Below are 27653 nucleotides of genomic sequence, written 5' to 3'. Positions count from 1 at the left end.
ACAAAATAATTCTAAAGTCAATGCGGAATGTTTGTGGTCATCCGAGTCTATAGACCACGACGCGAATGAGAACTCGCCGTTTTGAGGTTGACTCAATTGAGTAATTACTATGGGGTAATCGATTCAAAAGTGTAATTTTTTTTTTTATTCTTAGGTGGGTGGACGAGCTCACGGCCCACCTGATGTTAAGTGGTTGCCGGAGCCCATAGACATCGTCAACGTAAATGCCGCTACCCTCGTTGAGACATGAGTTGTAAGGTCTCACTTTTAACAGCAAACCAAAATTCATTGCTGCTTCAGGGTAGCAATAGGCAGGTCTCACAAGACGTCCTTACCACTAGTAAAGAAAGAATAATGATTGTTTGCAGGAAAACATTGATCCTTCGCCGTACAGCCTGTCCCCGATCTCGGCTAAATCCGAGAAGCTTCTCCGGTCCCCAAGGAAGGCGACCCGCAAGATATCGCGGATCCCGTTCAAGGTTCTGGACGCGCCGGAGTTGCAGGACGACTTCTACCTGAACCTGGTCGACTGGTCCGCCCAGAACGTGCTCAGCGTCGGCCTCGGGAGCTGCGTCTACTTGTGGAGCGCCTGCACCAGTCAGGTAAGGCGTCGAAGGGAACTAGGTGAAGCACTTGAAGTCGTCGTGGCCTAACGGATAAGTCGTCCGGCGCATTCGTGTTGAGCGATGCACCGGTGTTCGAATCTCAGGCGGGTACCAAATTTTCTAATGAAATACGTAATCGACAAATGTTCACGATTGACTTCCACGGTGAAGGAATAACATCGTGTAATAAAAATGAAACCCGCAAAATTATAATTTGCGTAATTACTGGTGGTAGGACCTCTTGTGAGGCCGCGCGGATAGGTACCACCACCCTGCCTATTTATGCCGTGAAGCAGTAATGCGTTTCGGTTTGAAGGGTGGGGTAGCCGTTGTAACTATACTTGAGACCTTAGAAATTATGTCTCAAGATGGGTGGCGCATTTACGTTGTAGATGTCTATGGGCTCCAGTAACCACTTAACACCAGGTGGGCTGTGAGCTCGTCCACCCATCTAAGCAATAAAATAATAATAATCATAGAACACTTCCTGAGAGAGCAAAGACCCCGTAGACCCAAGACACCCAAACGATCCGTGTATTGATGATAAGCCGCACATCAGTCTTCTGGGTTAATTATAATATAATAAACGATTTAATTCTAATATTTGTTTTCTATTTGTATAAACCATATAATACGACCTCTGTACTTCGTCTCTTTCTCTCTCCTCTCTCTATCCTCTCTATCTCTCTGTCTCCCCCTCGCCCCCCTCGCCCCCTCTTAATTTATCTATTTCTGTGTATTACGACTTCTGTAAGTAATTACGTACGTATTATGAAGAGGCGACTTAGATTTCCGTAACTCCGCAGGTGACGCGGTTATGTGACCTGTCAACGGAAGGTAACGCGGTGACTTCGGTGGCGTGGAGCGAACGCGGCCACCTCGTCGCCGTCGGGACGCAGAAGGGGCACATCAGCGTGTGGGACGTTGCCGTCAACAAGGAGGTCGGTATTGTTGAACAGCTCTTCGAAGATATCTGACATTGCTGAAGTCCATGGGCGACGGTAACCACTCACCATCAGGTGGGCGGTATGCTCGTCTGCCTACAAGGGCAATAAAAAAAAATGATATCGAGGGGTGAAATGGTATTATTTGGTTTAAGTGAGTTTGCCTACCTGATCATTGGTAGCCTAGGAGCCATTCCAACTTCGCGTGGATCGGTAGGTGAGCTCACGGGTTTAAACTGAGAGAATTGCTAACACTAGCCGTAGCAAGAGCAGTGCTTCGCCGAATCTACTAGCGGATCGGAATCGTGACTCACTTAGAAGATCCGGCGAGAAACTCGGTGGGATGTGTCTATGGGCTAGTTCGGTAGGACGGTGATCGGTGCTTGAAGAACCTAAGATCACCGAGAATGGATCCGGGGTATCCGACAAGACATGTTTAGGCGACGGTGGCTTTGCTTTGCGCCGTCGATTCAAGCGACATTTCGCTTAAAATGCGCTATTATCTTTGTAATTAAAGATGCGTTTTATTTGGTATAAGCATCGCCGGTTCGATGTTTTTAATTGAATTTCGATTAAGTCTATTCCATTTAAATAGCATAAGAAGTTTTTTTTCTTATGATATTTTTCCCAAATTTTAATCTTTAAATGGCTCTCGTGTAAAGTTGCAAGAATCTCGTTCAAACCAAATAGCCTTTCGCCTATTATTATATTGCGACTGTTTTCCTCGTAATTTGAGAAATCATAGAAGTGATAAACCTTACGACACTAATGTGCTTAGTCCGAGTTTTTTAACGTTCTCGATAACGTAAAAGTTAACTCAAATTTGTACGCAGATGGAACAGCGCCCCTAGCGGCAAACGTAAGCAAACGTTCCAACTTTTCGTTTCGCTACCAAACTAATAACCGTCTCCGACATATAATTATAACTAGCCATACTTGCCCGCTTCGCTGGGGATTTAAAATTAACATTATTATTTATTTTCATTATTATTAGGGAGTCCAACACTCATATAAATATTAGTCTATCCATTAAGTACATGTATTTTCTACATGGATACCAAGTTTCAAGTCAATCGGATGCATGGTTCAGTAGTTATAACGACCCCACTTCGATAAAGCGGCACGGCACGAGAACCTTCTCATCGTGGCCGCTGGTAACTACATTCCCGATCTTGCGGACAGAATGGAAAGCAGTCGACGTCGCCCCAAACACGTCATTTCGGATCCTCCCGATCTATTAGCGGTGCTTTTAGGTACCTCAAGCACCGGTTATCGTCCTTGTCGAACCCGTCGCTTGCGACGTAGGGCTCGACGAGTAAATTAAGACTCAGACACAGCCCACTGAGTTTCTCGTCGGATCTTCTCAGTGGGTCGCGTTTTCGATCCGGTGGTAGATTCTGCGAAGCACGGCTCTTGCTAGGGTTCGTGTTAGCAACGTCATCAAGTTTGAGCCCCGTGAGCTCACCTACTAGTTAAGGCTACGCTGATATAGCCTCTCAAGGCTCTCAGCTTAGGTAAGAAAAAAAAAGTTATCACGGAACATCCGTAAAAACCACTAGATTTATATATTAAGTATAGACGATGATGTAATAATCGCGTCGTAACGTCGCGTCGCAGGTGACGAAGCTCCAAGGTCACATAGCGCGCGTCGGAGCCCTCGCCTGGAACGGTGACATACTCAGCTCAGGGTCCAGGGACCGACACATCCGCCAGCGGGACACCAGAACGCCACGTAAGTACAACCATTTCACAGCCTCAACAGTGCTCAGTGCGAGTTATTTAACGTTCTCGATAGCGTAAAAGTAAAAATTTAAAATTTCGTGAAACACCGCTGCTGCACTTTGAATTTTATTTACGCTTTAAAGCTCTCTCAAAGTGTGGCCGTGTTCGTTAAAGCCTTTACGTATCTATCTAGGCGGACTCACAAGATGTCCTACCACCAGTAATTATACAAATTATAATTATCATAATTGAATGTATTTCGTTCCAGCGATACAACTCTCCCGAGTTCTCCAAGGTCACAGACAAGAGGTCTGCGGCCTGAAGTGGTCGCCCGACGGCCAATCGTTGGCTTCAGGAGGCAACGACAACAAGCTCTTCGTTTGGTCGATGGTGAGTCTATCTTTTTTTTTTATGCATAGGTAGGTGGACGAGCTCACAGCCTACCTGGTGTTGAGTGGTTACCGGAGCTCATAGACATCTACAGCGTAAATGGGCCACCCACCTTGAGATATGAGTACGAAGGTCTTAGTATAGTTACAACGGCTGCCCCGCCCTTCAAACCGAAACGCACTACTGCTTCACGGCAGAATTAGGCAGGGTGGTGGTACTTACCCGTGCGGACTCACAAAAGGTCCTACCACCAGTAAGACCTATCTATGTGATGTAATTTTCTAAAACTTTAAGTGGCTAGTTCAACTTGAGCACACGTATTAACACAAGGTTAAAATAATATATCGACGCTTGAAAGGCAAACGTGACTAAGCGACAATGCGTGAACTTTACAGTAGACTAATTTAAAGCTGAAATACCTGAAAACAAAATTTATTTTAACGAATCTAGCTGTAGTAGAATCTAGCTAGTAGCTGTAGGATTGAAATGATTTTGATAGACCTAGAAATATATTTTTTTTGTGCATCGAATATGGTTATTTATTGCCTATCATTTATGTACAAAGCAGTTATTGTCGCTTAGTCATATTTGCCTTTCAAGCGTCGATATGTATTATATATATGTATGTGTGTATTTGTGTGTATTAATTCGTGTTTTTTTACTTGTTTAAAATTGTTTTAGAACTTGTCTTTATTGAATATGGTTTAAAATGATAGTTCGAAAAAAAGTGCACAGCAATTCTGACTGCAATACAATTAAAGCATAATGGTCTTTAACATAATCGCATTAACGTTTATAATGTCGTTCGACATTAGAACGGCTCATAATATGTTTAAATTAAATCGGGTCCCTTATCTCCTTTCGAGAAAAAAAAACCAAAGTCGTTTTCCGTCCGCGGTTATGATTGCGTAATGAGGGCAGTTGAAAAAAAAACAAAAAAAACGCGTTGTTTATCGTGGGAAGGTTGACTTCCGAGCCCTAACCACTACGAGTATCTTCAGTGTGCTTAGTGCGTGTTTTTTAACGTTCTCGATAGCGTAAAAGTTAACTAAAATTATTACTCAAATATTATAATTTCGAAGATATACATACATACGTAAACGAATACAACTTTTGTTTGTTTCATAGTATATTTGTTTAGTTACATATATTTTTTGTTAAACTTAACGTGTGTAACATATTGTTACCTAAACAGAACTACAACGGTATGCAAACGATACTAAAGTGTGATAACTATGCTCACGACCTCACTCTGCTGTAGCCAGACGACAAATTGTGAACTATTATAAGCACATTAAAATTTGATTCATTCACCTCTTATACAGGGTGCTACAAAACTACCCTTAAAGCCGAAAGGGGATAAAGTGGGACCTTATAACGAGTCCATTCACAATATTTAAGAACCGTAGTAACTCTGTAAGACATACTACAAAATAAATATTATTATTTTCACTGACGTGCAAACCCTATTTTAGTACAATTAAAGAGTAAACTACGCAGAATGCACCTGTACATTTCTACCTAATTCGCGGAATGACAAAAATGTTGACAAGTACGACAAGTACTTGAGTATAATGACATCCTTGTATTGAGGTAGCAAACATTTATGAATGAAAAATAGAAAAACTATTAAAGTAGACAATTATTAGGTAAAATAGGTACGTAGGCCTTTCTGTTAAATAATCTGGTTCCCTGACATGGCTGCTTACTAGGGTATACAAAAAAAAATTGGCTTTGATAATTACTTATATTTTTACGGGGTATTTTGTAACACTTTGTATATGTGTAGCAGAAAAAGAAATGAAAAAATAATAGTTAAAAAAAAAATTACAAAATACGCTTTTATAGAAAATCAAACTAAAAAATAGAAAATAAATTTTAATAAATTTGAATTAAAAATAGTGTCAGAAAAAATGATTTTATTGTAAAAAAGCGTGGGGTGTTTTTCAGGATATTATCAAAATAACATTTCTACTCATATCTGTTCATAAAATATTTATAATTACTGATACCATTTTTTAGTTGGATTTTCTATAAAAGCATATTTTGTTATAATAGTTTTTTTTAATTATTATTTATTTTTCATTTTTAGTCGAATTTAAATTTTAAAATTTTTTATTTTTAATATTACATTGTCATCGGTCTTTTATAAGTATACCAAATTTCGAGTTAATCCGACGTTTTGAAGGGCGGCAAAATCATGTTCAAAGATTCCGTTACATACTAACATACATACGTCTGAAGCTAATAAAAGCGTATTAATAATAAAAAACCGTAATCTTATATATGTTGTTGTTCCCTTCGTCCTCCAGCACTCGACGTCGCCGGTGCAGACGTACTCCGCGCACGTGGCGGCCGTGAAGGCGATCGCTTGGTCGCCGCACCAGCACGGGCTGCTCGCGTCCGGCGGCGGCACGGCGGACCGCTGCATACGCTTCTGGAACACGCTCACCTCGCAGCCGATGCAGTGCGTCGACACCGGTACGACAACACCGATACTCGGGACTGAGCTTGCACCCTCGGGGGGGGGGGGGAGTGGGGGGGGGGTAGGTGGCTGGGGGAGAGGGAGGAGCAGACGAGCATACGACCCACCTGATGGTAAGTCGTTACCGTCGCCCATAGAATTCAGCAATGCCAGGAGCAGAGCCAAGCCGCTGCCTACAGTTAAGTACTCTCCACAAGCCTCGTTTGAAGAAGGATATGTCATAGCGCTCGGGAAACACCGTGGAGGGGGGGTTCCATTCATTCCAAAGCCGGATGGTACGTGGCAAAAAAGATCACTGGAAGCGCACTGTGGGTGACGGCAGGGGCTCCAGGTAGTATGGATGAACTCTACTCTGGTGGCGGGTGGTGCGATAGTAAAAACGATACAATGGGACTTCCACTTCAGTAGTGTCATACAACTTGTGATACATCATGCTGACCCTACTTTTTTTTGTTCTCTCAAAATCAACACCAGCTACAATGGCTATAAGATAAATTCCCGTTTCAAGCAGTATTCATCCATATATCACATTTGAAATAAATACGAAACTAATGCTTTTTGATTGATGTTAGTTTGGGCGAAGTGTTCGTTTTTTTTATTGTTTAGATGTGTAAACAAGTTCACAGCCCACCTGGTGTTAAGTGGTTACCGCAAGTAACATCAGATGGGCCGTGAGCTCGTCCACCAACCTAAGCAATAGAAAAATTCAAAATAAACCCGTCCGCGAAAAGCTGGAATAGGTAGGATAAAAAACTGATCCATCGTTGCAATTAAAAAACTAGGCTTCCCTGGAATCAAGAAGAGAAGTTAAAATATGATCATTATATTGTTTTGGTTCTGTAAAATTCCTTTGACAGAATAAATTATAACAAAGTCAACTACATTTAATTATTTATTTCGTGAACAGGATCTCAAGTGTGCAACTTGGCTTGGTCGAAACACTCCAGCGAGTTGGTCTCGACTCACGGCTACTCACAGAACCAGATACTGGTGTGGAAATATCCGTCGTTGACGCAGGTGAGGAATGCTCTTGAATATTCATTCGTTCAGCAGGGCGTTAACCTCATATTAGAGCGATGTTTTATTTAATTCGTTTGTTGGATCGGCAAAGGGAACGTAGCACATGGAGACAAATCTTTGGTAATTAAATCTCTGAGTAATTTTTGTTTTATGAAAATTGAAACTGTAATTAAACGAGATTAATCTGAAATTAAATGAGATAAGATGAAATAACACTAATTAAAAATTCCTTTAAAATCCTAATTCTTAAGTTTAATATATTTTTTAAATGAATCTAAGATGCTCAGTAATTTTGTTTTATTAATCCACACTTGTGCGTTTTCACAGCCGCTAAACGGCTAAGAAGCGACCATTGTAATACAATTATTATATAGAACAATTCCCACAGCTTGTTTTCTCACAAAAAATGTCAAATATCCATGACCGATAACTTGATGCCACAGATTATGCTCACGAAATCGACCACAGACTAATTCAGATATACAATCGTTATAGGATCTTTTGTCTTACGCAGTCGACTGAACCAATAGGCATGTGATAATTACTACTGCTTCACTCAGATTCTAATCTTGTACTAAATTTCTCATAAAATACAAAAGACGTGGGTATAATTGTATTTTTTTTTGTTTTTTTTTTCTAACAGGTGGCGAAACTGACTGGCCATTCCTATCGAGTTCTGTACTTGGCTCTATCACCGGACGGCGAGGCCATCGTCACGGGAGCCGGTGACGAAACGCTTCGGTTCTGGAATGTTTTCTCCAAAACGCCCTCACACAAGGAGAACAAGAGCGTCCTAAACCTATACACCGCACTCAGATAAACGAAATTCGAACCTATATTAGTTTGGTTTAAAGACGTTTTCGCTATGACGAAACGTGGTCTCGATTTCTATATTATTATTATGTATATAATAGAGGTTATTTATTGCGTTGCCATGGCAACAGAATTTTCGAGGGTTTTGTCGCGTTCTCAAGACGACTGCAAAGATGAAAAACAACATTAAAAAGGCGAATGAATTTTGTCAATGAACGAAATAAAACTCTTTATATTTGTAATAGTTTTTACTAGAGAAATATTATGTTCATATTTGTAATTTATATTTTACGTCCGAGTGGCGTTCTTTAGTGAGGCGTGGTTACGGTAATTTGTCTGGCTCGTTTTTGTACATAGATTAGAACACGCATGGGATTTTAACGCTTAAAACTCTTGTGATAAGTTCCTAAATCGTGTGCTCAAAAATATTGGTCACTTTGAAGATATGTATCGAAGGGACGTTACGTTTTTTTTTTTCATTTACGACAAAAGGCACAGATGAGATTATTCCATGAAAAATACCTTAAAGGCTGCTAACAAATGTAAAGTCAGTCAAATTACCTAACGCTCACGTAATAAATAAATAAATATCATTGATTTTGTAAAATGTACACTAGTTTGTGTATCCACGTATACATTTTGTGTTATCGTATTTATAAAATTGATATGTATTTTACTGTATGTTAGGAGTTTAACTACATGTTCCTTTTCACTTTATCTATGTTAATAATAGAGTCAACTGTTCTGTTATTGAGAACTCTCTGTCGTCAATGCTGATTTAAAATTTATAGATTTGATTTTTTTTGTACTGGCAACGTCTACGTATCGATAAAATCTAGACCGTAATTTTCAAACCTATTCTCAATTGGTCCGAATTTGAAAAAGCAAATTCCAGGAAAGAAAATGATGGATTTCGGAAAATAAAACAAATTTTAGAAGAATAATTCTTAAGTTACTTTGTAAACACGAAACAAGGGCACAAAATTAAATTGACATTATGAATTACGTTCAATATATCCGATTTACAGTCATAATTATGATTCTTTTAATAGCAAACGATTGTGACAGAAATCGGGGGCTAATTTGAGTGTAGGTTACAGAGTAAAAAATATCTAACTGAAAAATGAAATAGCAGAGAATGCCGCAGTGCTTTCTAAGCACACGGAGCTAAAACTGTCTGTGAAAAATAGGCATACTAATATATAAAAAAACAAGATATAAAGTAAATTATCAATATTGATGCTGTAACGTTAATTTTGAGGTACAGTTAAACTCCTTACATATAAATTTATAATATTGGTTTACTATAAACTCGACAACTGAAAAAATGCATTATGGTTTAAAACTTTCGTTGGGACGAAAAATGTATTTTAATTGCTTAATTAATCAAACTAATACACAGAGTATAAATGCAAAGGTGTTGCCACAATCATAAATTTATATAGAAACACTGCAATATTAATTTTTAAATACTCTTTCATTCGAAATTAAGATGTTATTAATTTATTTAATTTGTTTCAACACAGTCCTTGAGTTTATAGTGAACCATATTGTGTGTATATTTATATTTTGATCTATATTCGATTCTGTATTTATTGCGACAAAAAATATATAGTTTTTTGTAGTAATCTCGATTTTGACTATAATGTTTTTGACTAATCATTAATATAACTTTTTTTTTTCTGTTTCAGAAATATTTAATCTAGTTTTTTTATCGTTGAGAAAGTGATAGTCCAGAGATTGGAGTTTACATGGTTCTAATTCGTATTCGCTAAAAAAAAAACCAGATGTATTATCTATCATCAGCTATGATTCTTGGAATTAATTTCAAATGAAAAGACACAGCCAAAGCTATCGATTTTTGTTACTTCATGTTGCTTGAATGTCCTTCAGACCGATCTAACTGAACGCAGAACAAAAATAAAACCAAAATCTTTGTCAATTTCAAAACGGTTCAGTGAAGTCTGGTCTACAAGGAATATACGTACATGGCCAGTATAAATTGATCTGCTTGCTAATTTCCCAATGTCTCACTGTCACTTTCTCAAAGATTACAAAAGCTATAATAGAAATGGGTGAAATTAAATTTTCCAAAAAAAGAAATGGGCGATAATTTATTCTTTTATTCACCAGGAGATGGGTTTATGTAAATCATTAGTGTTCCAACGGACCAGACGGAAGAATCAAGTTCTTTTCAGGTTTGTATAAATATATTTAGGTTAATATACTTTTTTTTTGTTTGTTTTTCAAATGTCTTCAAAATTTTCAATGCAGTTCGCTCTTTGTGTTTGTTTATCGACGAATTTATTTTTATTACTAAAAATACTTATTTTTAATAAATTTTGAAATCCACTTAAATTGAATTATACCTTGAACGGCTGCATTTGATAATTCGGAGGTTATTTTTTTTTTCTAGGAAATCCTAATAATAAAACGCATTTAGTACTGTGTATAAGGGAAGTGCTAAATATATATTAACTTAGTCCTTTTAATTTGTAATTAATAATTAATTTGTAACGGAGGTGCCTCGATTGATCTCACTTATAGACAAAAAATGGTCTTATGGCAACATTAAACTAATTATGTTCGTTATTTATTTTTATTACATTTTTTTTTCGAAATTTAAATTTTTAATTTAAGAATTTTAGTGTAGACTCGTGTTGTGACTAGTTTTGGTTTCTTTTTTTTTTTAATTAACAATCAACCAATGGATTTATGAAACTTATTCACTTCATGAGTAGTCGTAAGGTTACAAGAGGCACCTTTAAAAAAATATAATAATAATAATATAAATTAATTGCTTGGCTGTAATGTATAAAATCCGTTAAAAATGTAGATTGTAATATATCGGATTTGTGCAATGTAGTTTAAATTTTATTAAAACAAAAAAAAAGTCCGATCGCGCTTCGTTCGCGCCTTCATTCCTAACGTGCCACGAAGGCGATAACGATCTCGATCGCTATAAGTTAATAAGGCCGACTTAAATTTGTAATTTTCGATTAACAAATTAATTAAAAAAAATAAAATGTAATTTCGTACCAAATTAACTAAACTAAAAAAAAATCGTGTTTTATTCGTTTGTAATGTGTTTGACACTAAAAATTTTTCTCGCATTTAGACATTGTGTTAAATTATTAATTTAAAAGCTTCATTCACATTTCATAGTTTATAGGAATCATGTATAAAAATAAGTTTGCTTATAAAAGGGAAAACAATTATTAGTTATCTATGATTTGTGAGTTTAGCTTTTAAAAAACATGTTGAAATCAATTTTAAAAGGTCCAAACGTAATATGATCCTACCGATTTATCCCAAAACTTTGAATTAATAAAACAAAACTATTATAATTTATAATTGAGTACATAAAAATATATTCCTTTTCAATAAAATTCTATTCTGTTTCTTTCTATCAGCTTTATTTGTAACTTTTTTCTTTACTTTTTTTTTCTTTTCGTTCCGAACGTAGGGTCCTTTAAGTACCTATTTCGTTAAAGAGAATTATTTATATAAAACGTATAGAGAATATAATATATTAAAACATGTTTTATATTAGACTGATATAATTTACACATTTGTATTTTAAGTGTTTATTTGTAAAACTGTATTTTAGGAATAAAGTGTTTTGTGTGATCTGAATTTTGTGTTTTTTTAAACGATACCTGATAGAATAACTTAATTCTTTTTTTTTTATTTGATTTAACCGTATTTAGGGCAAAGGAATTTCGCGCACCTTTTTCAAGGCATAGTCTCCTGGAAGGAATTAGAAGAGGGGGAGGTCCTCGCTCTTTCTGTTCTCCCTCTTCTTATCTGGAGGCCTGGAGTCTGACATAACCTGTTCTGTTACTTCCGTCAACTAGGTATCCATAAACGGATTCACTAGCGTTAAAGCTTTGACATGAAAAGTTGTGCGCGTATCAAGGACTTAAAAGTAGCATAATTAAGGCATAATATCTTAACCAAGTATCTTTTGCGTAAATACTAGCGGTAGGTTGTCTTGTGAGTCCATCCGGGTAGGTACCACCACTCTGCCTATTTCTAGTTGTACTGTAAAAACTGAGACCTTAGTCCTCACGTTGCAAGGGGGTGGTGGCATTTACGTTTTAGATATCTATGGACTCCGGAAACCACTTACCACTTAGCTCTTTCACCCATATATGAAAAAAAAAACATTTTAATTTTGTTCGAGTTACAGTTGAAATTGATTTTCTTATCTTTATTTGTATACGCGATGTTTTAAAATTTTTTGTTCGTTTAGTTCGTCGCAGCCACAAATCTGGCCCTACCTGACGCGTTCTGGATAAACTTTTCGGTTTTATCGTCAAATAATTTGAGAAATCCTAAAATTCACCTCGATCATAATCGGAGGGTGTCCTCTGTATTCTCAAAAAAGGCGTAGTTTCCAACGTCGGTGCGTTACCTATATTATTGCATGATACAGCAGATGTTAGCAGTCTCCCAGGCTGAGCCCCGTGAGGTCGCCAGCACGTCCGGTGAAGCCAGTACAACCCTTGAGGTTACTAATAGTAGGCAGGAAAAAATAATTACATGATACATTATAAGTGTTGGAAACGATTTTTGAACAATATGGATTTGAAGTCATTGTGGCTGCAAGGATAAGACGCCGGTCATAGTTCTCGTGGAATCCGTAGCTTGCGACGAAGGGCTCGGCGAGTAAATTAACCCACAGACAGAGCCCACCGAGTTTCTCGCCGGATCTTCTCAGTTTGTAGCGTTTCCGATCCAGTGGTAGATTCTGCGAGGCACGGCTCTTGCTAGAGTACGTGTTAACAACAACATCAGGTTTGAGCCCTGTGAATTCACCTACTAGCTCGGTGAATCTAGAATAACCCCTTGAGGTTACTAGAATAGGTAGGAAAATAAAAGATAAGACGCTCGGTGCAATCGTATTGAACGATGCGACTGTGCCGGTGTTGAAATCTCGCAGGAAGGTATCAAAGGCGTAGCCGTGTCCTTATCGCACAAATCGGGAACGGCTTGTTGCTGTAGAGGATCTTGGTTGCAAATCTCCTAACTTACGATTTTTTAAATAATAAATCATTATGTTTTTATGTATTATTGTGTTATGTATTATTTTTACTGGTGGTAGGACCTCTTGTGAGTCCGCGCGGATAGGTACCACCGCCCTGCTTGTTTCTGCCGTGAAGCAGTAATGCGTTTCGGTTTGAAGGGTGGGGTAGCCGTTGTAACTATACTGAGACTTTAGAACTTGTATCTCAAGGTGGGTGGCGCGTCTACGTTGTAGATGTCTATGGGCTCCAGTAACCACTTAACATCAGGTGGGCTGTGAGCTCGTCCACCCATCTAAGCAATAAAAAAGAAAAAAAATGTTAATTTTAAATTCGCTTCTTTCTGTTCTTTGTTTTCATTTTATGACATAAATAACGAATTCTTATTCAATTAATTTATTTTATTGTCTGATATTTTGTTATAATCAATTAATATATTTACTGACTGCACTTAATGTAAATAATTTTGAATAATATTTGCACGCCGACTTGGTAGAAACACGCTGTTCTATAAAATAACTATCAACAACTTTGTAAGCCGTGTTTTCTATACTAATAGTTGTTTGTATTGAATAGGCTCCGAAACTACAGAACCGATTTGAAAAATTCTTTCACTGTTTGGAAGCTACACTATTTCCGAGTGACATAGACTATAATCTTTTTTGAAAAATATTAGGGATCCATACTAAAACTCTAATAATGTAACCCAAGGTGTAAAAAAATTACCTAAAATATTCTTTACATCGCGTGCCCTGCGAAAACTATTCATAATAGAATAAAATAATGTACTACGACTTTGTAGAACACATTATTATTTACAAAAAGTGTCGCGACAGCATATTATAGTTATGCCGCAATAAGTGTTCTTTTATTTAAAAAAATAAAACAACGTAAAATATCGTTGAAATTTTTGTTAAAGACCCGAGCGGAGCCGGAGCGGGTCGCTAGTAGCTGATAAAGTTTGATTTGATTTACCCAAGGTAGTTCGAGACATCCTTTTAGTCAGTTCAACTCCGACGTGCGACGCTGACCATCCCTAGCAAGGCGTAGGGAGAATTCCGGTAATTTCCTCCTAACCCAGCAGAAATATCCAACCACCGCAACAATGTCGACTACGTGGTCTACAGCCATAAAGCTAGTGTTTCTAACAATGTCCCGGAAGTTAATTCTTTATGTCTATCTAAAATTGAAAAGCAGTTGAAGTAAAAATCTAATAATCATCGAAAAATATTTTTATACATTCTCTTTAAATAGGCCCTAATAGAACATGAATGTAACATATCTATTAATAGAAAAATAAATAATAGTTTAAAACACGCTTTATATAAAATTCAACTAAAACATAGAATATAAATTTTAATAAATTTAAATTGAAAATATTGTAAAAAAAAATTATTTGTAAAAAAAGCGTGGGGTGGATGGTGTTATTAGTTATAAATATTTTTCTGACAGATACGAGTAGAATAATTATTAATTCAATAATATCTTAAAAAGCACCACCCCCCCCCCCATTTATTTTTCATTTATTAGTTAAATTTTCTATAAAAGCGTATTTTTTAACTATTAAGTAATTTAACATCAATTCCTGCCTTATCGACTATAGATAAAAATTATATATTATAAATTGGTAAAAATCTTATTTTGCAAATTGAATAATGGAATAATCTTATCAAACTAGTTTATTGTCATCGGTCCTCGATAAATCTACAAAGTTTGAATGAAATCTAGCCGTTTAAAGTGGGTCAAAATCGCGCCTAAAGGAGTCAGTTACAAACATACAAACATACATACAAGTGAAGCTAATATAAAGCGTGTAAAAATAAGTACGTTTTTGCTGTGTTCTTGGACCTGATGATAGAGTTCTATTTGAAATTTAATAACTTTTGTTAAAGATGTATTACTACTTTTAAGGTTTAGTCTGTCGTTTTTTTATTGACATTACATTATTTTGACGTATCGAATACTATATATACAGTTTCACTAAACACGGACGGACAACTATGTAAACATGTAAATACTTACACCGAAATTGTACTACGGTCTCTGCTCTTTAAGTCCGGGGATATGTAATTATAATAGTATCTATTTATTTGCACCTTGCATTGACATCACAATGAATGGTCCAAGGTCCAAAGGGGCCAAGGACGCGAACATAATATTCTATTGTTTAATACGTAGAAGGTAATGTTACACCGCTTTTGTCAATACACAATTGATAATTGGGACACAACGGGAGAGGCCTTGATGTCAATCAAACTGTATTACAATTTTTCCCCAATTATTATTTAGGTAGTTAAATGTCGCCACCCACTTTGGAATATAAAGTCAAAGTTACAATAGTATTTTTAGAATCTCGACCTTCAAACGGAATACATGATTGCTACCTAATATTTATTAAACTGGTGGTAGGACCTCTTGTGAGTCCGCACGGGTAGGTACCACCACCTCGCCTATTTCTGCCGTGAAGTAGTGATGCGTTTTGGTTTGAAGGGTGGGGCAGCCGTTGTAACTATACTGAGACCTTTGAACTTATATCTCAAGGTGGGTGGCGCATTTACGTTGTAGATGTCTATGGGCTCCAGTAACCACTTAACAGCAGGTGGGCTGTGAGCTTGTCCACCCATCTAAGCAATAAAAAAGTATCAGTGGGGGCTCACAATCCGTTCTACCATTATTGTCATGATTATTTTCGTTGCTCTGGTGCCCACTGCCGATCATAGGACTTTCCTTTTTTATGTCATAACTAGCTGACCCGGCGAACTTTGTTCCGCCTTAGAGGCAATAAATAAGCAGACTTTTGATTTTATCGAGGTCAATTTTTTATTTGGATAATTGATGTAAATTAAAAAAAAGCAAGCGTTTTAATGTTTCTTTATTTGCCATGTATTTTTGTTGTTATTATTATCTTCAGTCCGTTCACTCGCAATGTTTCGAATCCTAGTTGCATTACGGTTTCGTCGGGAAAGATTTGATCGTGTTTGTCGCGGCATGGCTTTCTTAATGATTACCTATCTCGGCACAATAAGCTAATCAAAACTCGAAATAAACACATCAACCGTCAACTTAAAATTTCTACTTTAATTAACCATAAACTACATTACGTTTAGCTGTCAGTTGCGTTTTGTTATTCCATATCTGTTGCGTTTTGTTATACCACATTTTATGTCACATCCCACAGAAACGTGATAAAAAGTATCCTATGTCCTTCTCCTGATCCTAAGTTACCTCCCCACCAATTTTCAGCCAAATCAGTTCAGCCGTTCTTGAGTTATAAATAGTGTAACTAACACGACTTTCTTTTATATAGATGTTAGATCGCCATTCTCGTCCGCGTCTGCCACGTCGTCCCTGCTATGTCATCGGTCCACCGTACCATAGGTCCTCCAGCACCTCAATAACCAAATTACCGCTACCGTCCGTCATCGTCTTACACCGGCTATTGTTATTTCGTTTTGTTAAATATCCAGCCCTACTCCATTTCAGATCTACTACTCTCTTATCAACATCTTTGGCGTCTAATCACGGTATTATAGACCCGATCTGACAGATTGATGCCTAGCACAGAACGCTCCATCGCTGGCTGTGCGATGCCCATGATTCCATTATATCTAAGGGTCCGTGTTTCTGTAACGCTATACCGCCATCATAGAATATGGTGCATTATCTAAGTTGCCTAGCCTTTACTTGTGTTATAAGTAAAATTAAAAGATAACATGAAATTAGTTTCGTATAAGAAATAAATTAAATGCACGTTATTAGTCATAAAATCGATCATTGTAATTGTGTTGGCATCACCGGATCAATACTGAATGTAAGAGAATCGTTTCTTTTTTGAAGAATAATAATGTGCTTTCAAATCCTTATTATGTGCTTTTAAATCCGAAGAGGCCCTAAGAAAATTATAAAATATCTAAATAAAGAGTAAAACAATAAACTGTAGTGATATTAGATCTTCAACTATGAAATTGCCGATTAGTTTGTATATAAAGATATAAAGTAATTTTTTAAAATACATATATTACTAGAGCAATGGTAATTTTCCCATGTTCGTCTTAAATAATTCAGGGAGCTAACCAAATTTTCAAAGGCATTTTCTACTCTCTCTCTATCTTTCTCTCTCCCTCGGGTATTGAATTTTTTCCTTACCAAGAAGCTGTCCAAACTTTGAAAAAAGTAAAGTTCTTTTGTAATGTCTAGTGAGTACGGTGGATGAAGCCAAACTTCCGACTGTAACTTTTGTAGCTAAGAGAAACAAAAGTAAATGAACATTCAAAAACGAAAACTCTTGATTTGAGTTACAACTAAACAGTAAATAATTTTAGAATACTGATCTTTTTTCTTTATATCTTAAATTTACTGTTACATCTATATATTAATACGTGAAGCAAAAACTTTGTATCCCTTTTTACGAAAATTGCGTGGACGGAGGAGTATGAAATTTTCCACACTTATAGAGAATATAGAGAAGAAATGCACAATGCTAATATTTTTTTTAAATAATGCATAAAAGATACATTAAATCAATAAAGAAAACATTACACACACTACATACCATGTATTTGACGCACACACGCATGCATACTATTTATTGTCAAACTTTTGTTCTTGGCGTCTGTTGTCAAATTGAGAATAGATTAAATATTGTTTGTCTTTGTTAATATTTTTTATAGTGTAGTCTTGGCGAAATTTGTGATTATAGAAGTATAAAATACAATCATAATAGTGTACAAACTTACAATTCCAATTAATTATAGTCGAATTTCGACTACTGCGGGACCTCTAGTTATAGTAATTAAGTGTGAATACGTTTGTTTAATTAGAATAAAATAAAAACTTAGTCATCTAATTATTGACAGATAAATGATTCCATCTAGTTTATAGTCTCGATAAAGTCTAAAAGTAGACTAGTTTTTCTAGCGAACTAAGCATAAATTCTCATTATAATTACACGAGACCACGCGAAGGGCGGCCGTCAGACAGGAGTGGCGGCGTTTTGTGAAGCTTGCCACCAACGCCTGAAGTGATGACCACGACTACTCTGTGAAGAGCGATACCGACTATGAAGAAGAAGCATACAAATATATGTATGGGTTTTGTGAATAGCTTAGGTACCTATTGGAAAACACTGTGATTTAATTATTTAAATCTACTTTTACAACAAAATCCCGCGTTTATTATTTTCATTTAATCTTTTCTTATTGCCTTTGTAGGCAGACGAGCATACGGTCCACCTGATGGTGAGTGGTTACCGTCACCCATGGACTTCAGCAATGCCAGGGGCAGAGCTAAGCCGCTGCCTACCGTTGAGTACTCTCCATAAGCCTCGTTTGAAGGACATCTCATAGCGCTCGGGAAACACCGTGGAGGGGAGCTCATTCCAAAGCCGGATGGTACGTGGCAAAAAAGGTCTCTGGAAACGCACTGTGGATGAACGCAGTGGCTCCAGGTAGTATGGATGACCCTTAATATTTAGGGGGATGAAAAATAGATGTTGTTTGATTCTCAACCCTGACCAATGTGCACGCTAAGATTCACGAAAATCGGTCGAGCCGTTTCGGAGGAGTTCAATCACGCACCCCGTGACACGAGAATTTTATATATTAGATTTATTTACTTCATTTCTACCTACCCTCTGTTCGCCTACTTAATTGGTGCTAATCGGGCAATCGGGTGGTACCCGTTGGAGTCTGTTGACGTTTTGAAAGTTTAACATACATATTTTGCAACTTGACACGACTAAAAAACTTCATTTAACAGTTTACGGTTTTAAAACATGTTAAGTATCTCCGACTCACGCAGGTGCTCACTGGGCATGGTTGCTTCGGTGAGTTCCTGCACCGGATCGGAGCCGAGCCGACGGTAGAGTGCCATCTAGGCGGGCTTCGGATAGCCTGCCGACCGAGAGGGCTGGTGGTCGTGGCGCCGACGACCGCCAGTCCGGCGTCCCGAGGAGGAGGGTGATGGGAAAGATGTGCTCCGCACTAAACGCTTCACTTTCCCCCCTTTGCCTTTTCATGAGTTTTGTCTCATGCGAGGTTTGGAGGTTGGTTGTTGAGAGACAGGAGGTTTTAGTCGGTTCGACTCCGACATGCCTCGCCCTCTATCCCTAGTGAAGGGCGGAAGTCCGGCGATTTCCTCCTGACAAAAAAAATGTATCTACGTATTTTGAGGAAAGAAGTGAGTACACGCCAAGTTTTTATTTATTGCTTATATGGGTGGACGAGCTCACAGCCCACCTGCTGCTAAGTGGTTACTGGAGCCCATAGACACCTACAATGTAAATGCGCCACCCACCTTGAGATATAAGTTCTAAGGTCTCAGTATAGTTACAACGGCTGCCCCACCCTTCAAACCGAAACGCATTACTGCTTCACGGCAGAAATAGGCGGGGTAGTGGTACCTACCCGTGCGGACTCACAAGAGTCCTACCACCAGTAGATAAGTTGTGTAAGTCTACAAATATTAAGATCCTCTGAAATCCATTTCCAGTGGAAAAGGTATATTTTTGTAGTATTATCAAGATGTAATAAAGAAGCCCAATAACTGGTTATACAAGTCGAATTTAGCGCATAAAATTGTCCCGATTAACTTCCCCGACGCTAACTCGGGGCTCGCCTACGAGTAGTAAGGGGCGAGTTCAACGACCCCGTGACACGCCGGCGTCCCGCGTCCCACACCAATCCTAACTTGTTTCTGAACTCTGAAAATTGAACCTCCGATTTCAGCGCGTTTACATATTTTAAAAAATAATAAAAACTTTTATTTTGTAACTTTATGACCTGGTAACAAAGACCTTTAGGTCATAAAAAAAAATTACAAATGTACTACCAAATCACAGATTATACACTTATTACTAAATGTCTATTTTTACTTCGGCTAAAGATATGTATTCGTTATAGCTTTTAAAAATACTCATATTAGGTAAATGGATGTTTAAGGAGGCCACGATTAAGTTTTTAATAGTGTATTAGCTTTTGACTACGAGAAAAAAATGTTGTGTGTACAAAAGTAGTCATTACATTTTTAGTATGAAAGTTAGAGATAATACCAGACAATGATCACTAGCGTTTAACTGTTAGTGTCTTGCGTTTTAAGAAGCTATGGTAGAACGGGTACCTAGATTAAATATAAAATCGATCTTGTCCTTTGTGAATTATAAGTCTTAAGACTTTTGATCAAGTGATTTAATCTGAGGACACTGTCTTCAAGATGCGCAAATTCTTTTCAAGTCTACAATACAGTCGTTCTCAAAAGGACACTTACTGCAACTAGCCCTTAACGGATAAAAGGCTAATTGTCATGTTAATGCTACTTAGATTTTCGTTTCAATCACATCATTTATGTATTGAGTTTATCGGATAAGTACATATAAAATCGATATTCCACCAATAATGAGCATTTATTTATTTTGATTGAAAATTCATTTCCGAGAATAGGCCAGCTGATTACAGAAAAACAATTTTAATTGTTTTTTTAGAAACGCTCTAAAAAGAATGAGTTTGAAATTTTGGTCCTTAATGACGTCATCATTGGCTGTCTTAACCTTGTTTGAATTATGTTTACGAGTCGCGAAACAGATAAAAATACTAAACTACGTGCCTTTTTTTAAATGTGCGATGATTGAATTATGACTTTAATTTTTAATTTTAAGCGGCAAGTACCAACAGACAGGAACCGTAGCCTGCCCATATTTGCAGGGAAGCATCGAGGCGGTCTGTTTTAAAAGGCAGGACCTAAATTGACACATCGACCTCATGTCTCAATGGGCTTTCGGGTGACTTACAAACCGATGGATCGGGAATTGAACTGCGCATCTACACCAAATCGATAACATGTTCTATTAATAGTTAGATGAATGTAATCAATATAATATATAACGGCTAGCTTGGTATGGACATGTGATGCGTAGAGACGAGATGCATGTGACTAGGAGATGTATGGACATGGTAGTGCAAGGTAAAGGGGAATAGGTCGACCGAAGAAGACATAGACGGAGTGTGTGAATGACGATATGAGAGAGAGAGAGAATGAGTGTTGAGATGACGGCTGATAGAGGAGAATGGAACAGAAAAAATCGCTGTGCCGACCCCACCTAGTGGAATAAGGTGGAGACAAAGAAGAAAATATAACTGGCTTCTACAGGAGGTGGAGCCTCCTCCCCCTTCATAAAAAAACAATTTAACTGTTTTTTAATTTTTAAATAAGCTACTACTAATTGAATAAGAACTGTCTGATGAACTCATCTTTGTTTAATACTTCACTATTAAATTTTATTGCCTTTTGTTTAATTCACTTTTACACTAAACACAATATTGCAAATTACCCGAGCACAACAATGGCGGAGAATTTTAGGTGCGTGAGGGCAGACGTAGACACTAACGCGCATGCGCACTTGCCAGTACCCAGGGAGGAAAAGTTACACTTTCTTTCCTGTACAGCGGGACGAAAACCGAACTTTCAGCGTAGGTAAGAGAAAAAAAGAATTTGTACAACGGACGATTTCAGAATGCATCCTATTAAAAATTTTCACACTATGCTTTCTCGCTCCTATTTTTTTTTTTTTTAACGCTGGGGAATCTATTTACGTATACCCGATCGTGGGGGGTAAGAGACCGGGTTATGTCGGACTCCGGCGCCTCCAGAGAAGAACAGGGAGAAGAAGAAGACAGGGGTCCTCCTCTTCTCCCAATATGCTTTCTCGCTCCTATGCTTACTATTATAGGTACATCATAGTATAATTTGTGTATTTGCTGATAAAATTAAAATTATGATACTAATTCTCCAATGAAATCTGATTTAAAAAGCCACATATTAATATATAAGGAAACAATTTCTTTTATTATATACTAGCTGACTCGGCAGGCTTCGTAGTGCTTAATCAATAAATAAAAGACTTACGCTTTTGTATAAAATAAACTTAAAACAAACAAAAGCAATCCGTCCGACGGGAGACACATCAAAGGAAAAACCAAATTGTTATTTTTATTTGATTCCGACCATTCTCATATTTATCTATCTACCTTTTAAACCTTCTCTGAACTTCCACAAATAGTTTAAGACCAAAATTAGCCAAATCGGTCTTGAGTTTTAGCGAGACTAACGAACAGCAATTCATTTTTATATATATAGATCTATTTAAAAGTTTATCAAGAACTTAATAAGATTTCAACAAAAATTGACAGCGGGTATTCACATGCGGCCATTTTATTAACCTCTGCCAAATGAAATAAACCCCGCGTTCGGGATAAAACGGTTTATTGGATTTTATTTACTTTCCCGGCGGCTGGAAGTAGGTCATCCGATAATGTAAATGCGTTGTAAGGCAGGCGAGTGCACCGGTGAATTGCAATAAGCTATATAGACGACTTGATTATTATTTCCTCTTACGAAGTCACGACTGTTCTGATTCGTGATTGAAAAACTTCGTGGTACGCTTTCTAGAAAATTTTAAGGTTTTTTTTCATTTTACTGTGGAAGGTTTTGTTATGAAATTGGAGTGGGTATCCTAGTTATGTTTTTTATTGTTGTGATTTATTCATTTTGAATAACAGAAATTTGTATTTCATTCCATGAATTGTGTTTTATTATATAGGTATATATCATATACATTTATCTTGCATGATTAATGTGTGGTATAAATAGTTTGAATAGTTGTATAGTTTGAAAGTTTGAATCGAATAACGTTTAGTAGGTAGTAGTAATTCGTCGTAGTATTTATAAAAATTGATTGAGTTTAGTACTTCAATTGTTTCCTTATTTTTATTTCATTTAAAATTTACCTTTAACTTTTTTATTTCAAAATAACTAAAACCTTAAGCACCAAATACTGGAACGTGTGATTAAAGTTTGCATTTTTTTATTGCCGGTATAGGCAGACCAGCATACGGCCCACCTAATGGTGAGTGGTTACCGTCGTCACTGAGTGGATCGCGTTTCCGATCCGGTGGTAGATTCTGCGAAGCACGGCTCTTGCTAGGGCTCGTGTTAGCAACGTCGTCAGGTTTGAGCCCCGTGAGCTCACCTACTAACATAGTTAAGGTAACGCTGATATAGCCTCTCAAGGCTCTCTGCTTAGGTAGGAAAAAAAAGGTTCTCCATAAGGATATGTATATCTGTTACTCATTTACTATTTAGTTCAACAAACTGCCTTCTCACATTTAGGTAATTCAGTTCAACATATTTGTTATTCGGAGCAAAAAAGTATGTGGGTTGTTACAGAAGAGCCCATTGCATAGCGTCGATCAAATTTTTTCAGTGTAAAACCTATTAAATATTTATATCTCTATTTGCTATTGTCTCTTTGAACTTTGGTTGGACATGAGATACTGTGATAACTTCTAATTCATTGACAATTGCGATTACAGTCCGCGGTCAATAAAATTTCATTGATTTTTACTACACCATATTAATCCTTTATTGTGAAAGGTGTCATGTTTGGAAGGCACGCTTTTTCTTAGACGATTTGGTATCTTCTCCAGGCTCGAACTACGGCATAGTCGATATGAGTACATCGGGCATCTTACCTAAAAGGCTTACGCAAAATCCCCAATGAGTTCCTCCTAAGATGTCAGGTTTGTTAATAGCCGTCAAGTTGTGTTATGTTTCACGCGTTAATAACTCGCAAAGCTTAGGCTTTCTGGAAGTTAGTAAGTAGTTTTTAGTAGTAGCAACAATATAGTTGTTACGTGATGTTAGAATTCGGAGAACCAACTTAACTCGAAGTCTATACCTATCTATCTATACTTATATAAGTTTTATATGTGAAAGTTTGTGTGTTGCAAAATGACTTAAAATAACTTTGTAGCGCATCAGGGATGTTTGCAGACGCGCACATAGATTGTTTTTACGCTACCATGCGTAAGAGGTGTGCATCTCTGGTAAACAGAGTGAGGGCCAGCTCCAACAGTATCCTGAGCATGATCGCAAGCAGGCTGGACTGTATATACATGGGTCGCTGTGGTGCCATCTCCCATGGGATGTTACGACAGTAATTCATTGTGATGTAAATATAACTACTAACATAGGTCTAAGTCTTATTAACAATTTATATGAGTCATGGTTACTTGCAATAAAAACATTATTATTATTAAAAATGGCTTAAGGGATTTGATTCGAATTTCGCATAAAGTCGGTTATTTTCATGTTTAATGAGGTGTGTAAAAACTCGTGAAGTTCACAAACCGATAGACAAATCGAATTATAGTTTATTAACCGAAGAGTAGCATGCAACTCTTTATCTCGGGAAAATGTAATCATTCTTTTTGCATCACAAGTAACGTGGAGGAATTCGTGAAGCACATCTAGTGTAGGTACTCTACAACAATATTCTAATATAATTTGTTTCCTATTAAATAAATAAATAAGTGGTAATAACAAATCACGCACGCTCATCCGGCCCCGAATTAGGAATCCCTGTGTTATGAATACCAGAGACGGACTTCCGTACTTATGCAATATATGTACGTTTAAATATATATACAAACACCTAGACAAATCTATATATTACATAAAAATGAATTGCTGTTCGTTAGTCTCGCTAAAACTCGAGAACGGCTGGACCGATTTCGCTAATTTTGGTCTTGAATTATTTGTGGAAGTCCACAGAAGGTTTAAAAGGTAGATAAATATAAAAATGCTCGGAATTAAATAAAAATAACAATTTTGTTTTCCCTTTGATGTGTCCCTGGTCGGACGGATTTTTTTTGTTTGTATTAAGTTTATTTTGTACAAAATCGTAGGTCTTTTATTTATCGATTGAGGCACTGCGAAGTCTGCCGGGTCAGCTAGTAGCAAATAAAATTGTTCATCGCACGATTGTTAAGCCCGACGCGGGAATCGAACCCACAACCCTCGGTGCCATAATCCGAGCCGCTTACCACTGCACCACCGAGTCAGTCACCGATAAAATAAACAAAAAGTTCAACTTAATTACTATTATCTACACCAAAAAAATAATAATCATAAAATAATAATAATGTTGGTTTGCATTTTTATTGCTTTCAAAGGCAGATCATCTTACTGCCCACTACTTACTGATGGGAGTCACCGCCGCTTATCAGCAGCGCATGTACCAGTAGTGCTAAGAGCTTAAACAGGTTTACCGCTGAGGATCTGAGCAAATCTTGCAGAAGAACATTTTGCAGCGTTCAAGAAACACCAAGGAGTTTATGTCAGATTCGTATGGTACGTGACGAAAATAATCTCAAGAAACGTACTGTGAATGAGACGGATCTTGGTGTAGACATCCAATACTATCTAATACCAATACTAGCCTATAGTGAAGTTTACATGTAAGTTAATCTCTAGAATCGATAGTTCATAGCAAAATAAAAAAAAATGTTTTGAACTGCGATTTGATAAAACTACACAAAACATAATCTCGAGAATCGATAGTTCGTAAATAAAAACTTGATTTGAATGGCGAATGGATAAAACCACACAAAACAAAAATCAATTTCGATTGATCGGTGGCATTCAGTAAAACTAGCACTATTATATTCATGGTGACATGACGACAGAGCTCTGTGTGTATACGATAAATGAATTATTTATCTATTGATGTCAGCCGATGGTCGCGGGCCGAAATCAATAAACACCAGCCTAGTTTAAATACAAATTGTCTCCGGACTTCAGGATTGGTCTGTTACGTCCAGCTGTTTGTTCTCATATCGGTTTTCCTTTACCTTGTGTATAACATAATTGGTTTTAGAGGTCATTTATGTTGGTCAATGTATGAAAAGGAAGAGAAATTTAATCTTGTCTGTCTGTAGCTATAGATGAGTTATTGGCTGACGCCTTCAGATCTAACAGTAGGAGCAGGCTTAAGGCCACAGGTAGCCGTAATCGTCGAACTCGGCAAAGATCGGTAGTAGATTTATTCGCGAAGCAGCTGCACTTGAGTTGTTAGGTTTCCTTTGGAGGCGCTTGGGAAGCTGTTAGCAAATCCCACCGCTCCTGACTGAGCCTATGCTCGCCCACCTGTCCTGGTGAAATTGGAGAGGCCTCCGGGCCATCACTAATTCCTCATTCATAAAATAATAATTAGTAGATGGGCGTACTTCACATTTATTATGAACTAGTTAAAGCAGCCCATAAATGTCATAGTCCATATCCACATTTAAACAATAGATCAATATCTTTATTGTGTTACAATATTTTCAAACTCTATTCTGTAATTCTTTTAGAAGTAGGCATAATCAAAACTAACTTTACGGCTTAATGTTGAGTATTGTCACATTATATTCAAAGAAGATTCAAATACAGTTTTCGTGGTCACGGTAGACTAAGGTAGGTATGGCAGTAGTAATAGGTCAAGATAATATTAGCTTTCTACTATCTGACTGTACAGGACAATGTACTACAAAATTAACTACTAAATTAATTTTAATTAAGTATACGACTCGAGAACATAGAAAATAATAATATTACTACTATCAAGCATTCAACTAGCATCATGTGCCTTAACTTTGAATTCTAAATGAAGCTGTAAAGGTATTCAGAAACGCAATTCCAGAAATTTCCAATAAAAATGACCGATTAAGGGTTCAAAGTCGCCGAAGCGAATCTCGGTCGGGTAGAAAATGTTTAAATTACGTATTTGTGGGGCAAACGACATTAGATTCAAGTCCTCCTAGGTTTAAATGTAGATATTGGGTTGCGATCCTAATTACCTTTCGCCGTATGGAGGCCGCAGGGCGGACCTTAAGAAGAACACGAGAAGCTATGTCCGGCTATTTAGTTCCGTTGCCCGCATAATACTGCGCTTCCATAATTACTAACGATTTAATAAGCCTCCATTATTACACGTTTACATCTTAAACAACTCTAAGTAAGTATCTAATTATAAACTCTGAACTGGAAAATTTCCTCACTGACACAGCCCACTGAGTTTCTCGCCGATCTTCCAGTGGGTTACCTTTCTAATCCGGTGGTAGATTCTGCGAAGCACTGCTCTTGCTAGGGCTAGTCAGCAATGTCCTCAGGTTAGATCCCCGTGAGCTCACATAATCGCCTGGTTGCGTTGGAATAACCCCCTAGGCTAGGGGACTAAGGAAATGAGGACCTTGAGACCTTCGATTTCCTAAACAAACCCAAACTAAACACACGTTCGGTAGAAGATCTTCCTTTTGTCGCGACTCTTCAAGTTTCCGCCAAAAGGTCCTAAATTTATTTTAGCGGTGTTGTTTCTTTTATTGCCTTTGCGAGCAATCTAGTATATGGTCCTTACCCGGTGTTATGTAATTGACTTCCACGGTGAAGGAATAACATCATGTAATACAAATCAAACCCGCAAAATTATAATTTGCGTAATTACTGGTGGTAAGACCTCTTGTGAGTCCGCACGGGTAGGTACCATCACCCTGTCTATTTCTGCCGTCAAGCAGTAATGCGTTTCGGTTTGAAGGGTGGGGCAGCGGTAGCAACTAAACTTAAACTAGAACTCATATCTCAAGGTGGGTGGTGGCATTTATAACTCCAAACTAGCTTAAAAAAGTAGGAAGTTGGGTGTGGTCTAGCAACTATGAATAATACTACTACTGTACGATCTGTGGCTGTAATAACTTGGTTAGTCTATTTGCCTAAACATGTCACTAACTCCTATTCTAATTTGCGTTAGGGAACATTATAGAGATTGCACGAATGGATA

General features: G+C 37.3%; 1 protein-coding gene across 1 annotated transcript in view; it reads left to right on the top strand.

The window, feature by feature from the left end:
* The window catches only part of LOC101743548 (fizzy-related protein homolog), a 57970-nt gene extending 46355 nt beyond the window's left edge, over positions 1-11615 (top strand). The window contains exons 3-9 of the mRNA XM_004928590.5: positions 369-602; positions 1412-1546; positions 3167-3281; positions 3540-3661; positions 5974-6142; positions 7054-7163; positions 7810-11615. Coding sequence (XP_004928647.1) covers positions 369-602; positions 1412-1546; positions 3167-3281; positions 3540-3661; positions 5974-6142; positions 7054-7163; positions 7810-7986 — 1062 coding nt within the window. The 3' untranslated portion in view covers positions 7987-11615. The remainder of the gene's footprint in view (positions 1-368; positions 603-1411; positions 1547-3166; positions 3282-3539; positions 3662-5973; positions 6143-7053; positions 7164-7809) is intronic.
* The last annotated feature ends 16038 nt before the right edge of the window (positions 11616-27653 follow it).

The sequence above is a fragment of the Bombyx mori genome, chromosome 15 (genome assembly GCF_030269925.1).
Source record: "Bombyx mori chromosome 15, ASM3026992v2".
Lineage (NCBI taxonomy): Eukaryota > Metazoa > Arthropoda > Insecta > Lepidoptera > Bombycidae > Bombyx > Bombyx mori.
This window is presented reverse-complemented; position numbering and strand designations above follow the sequence as displayed.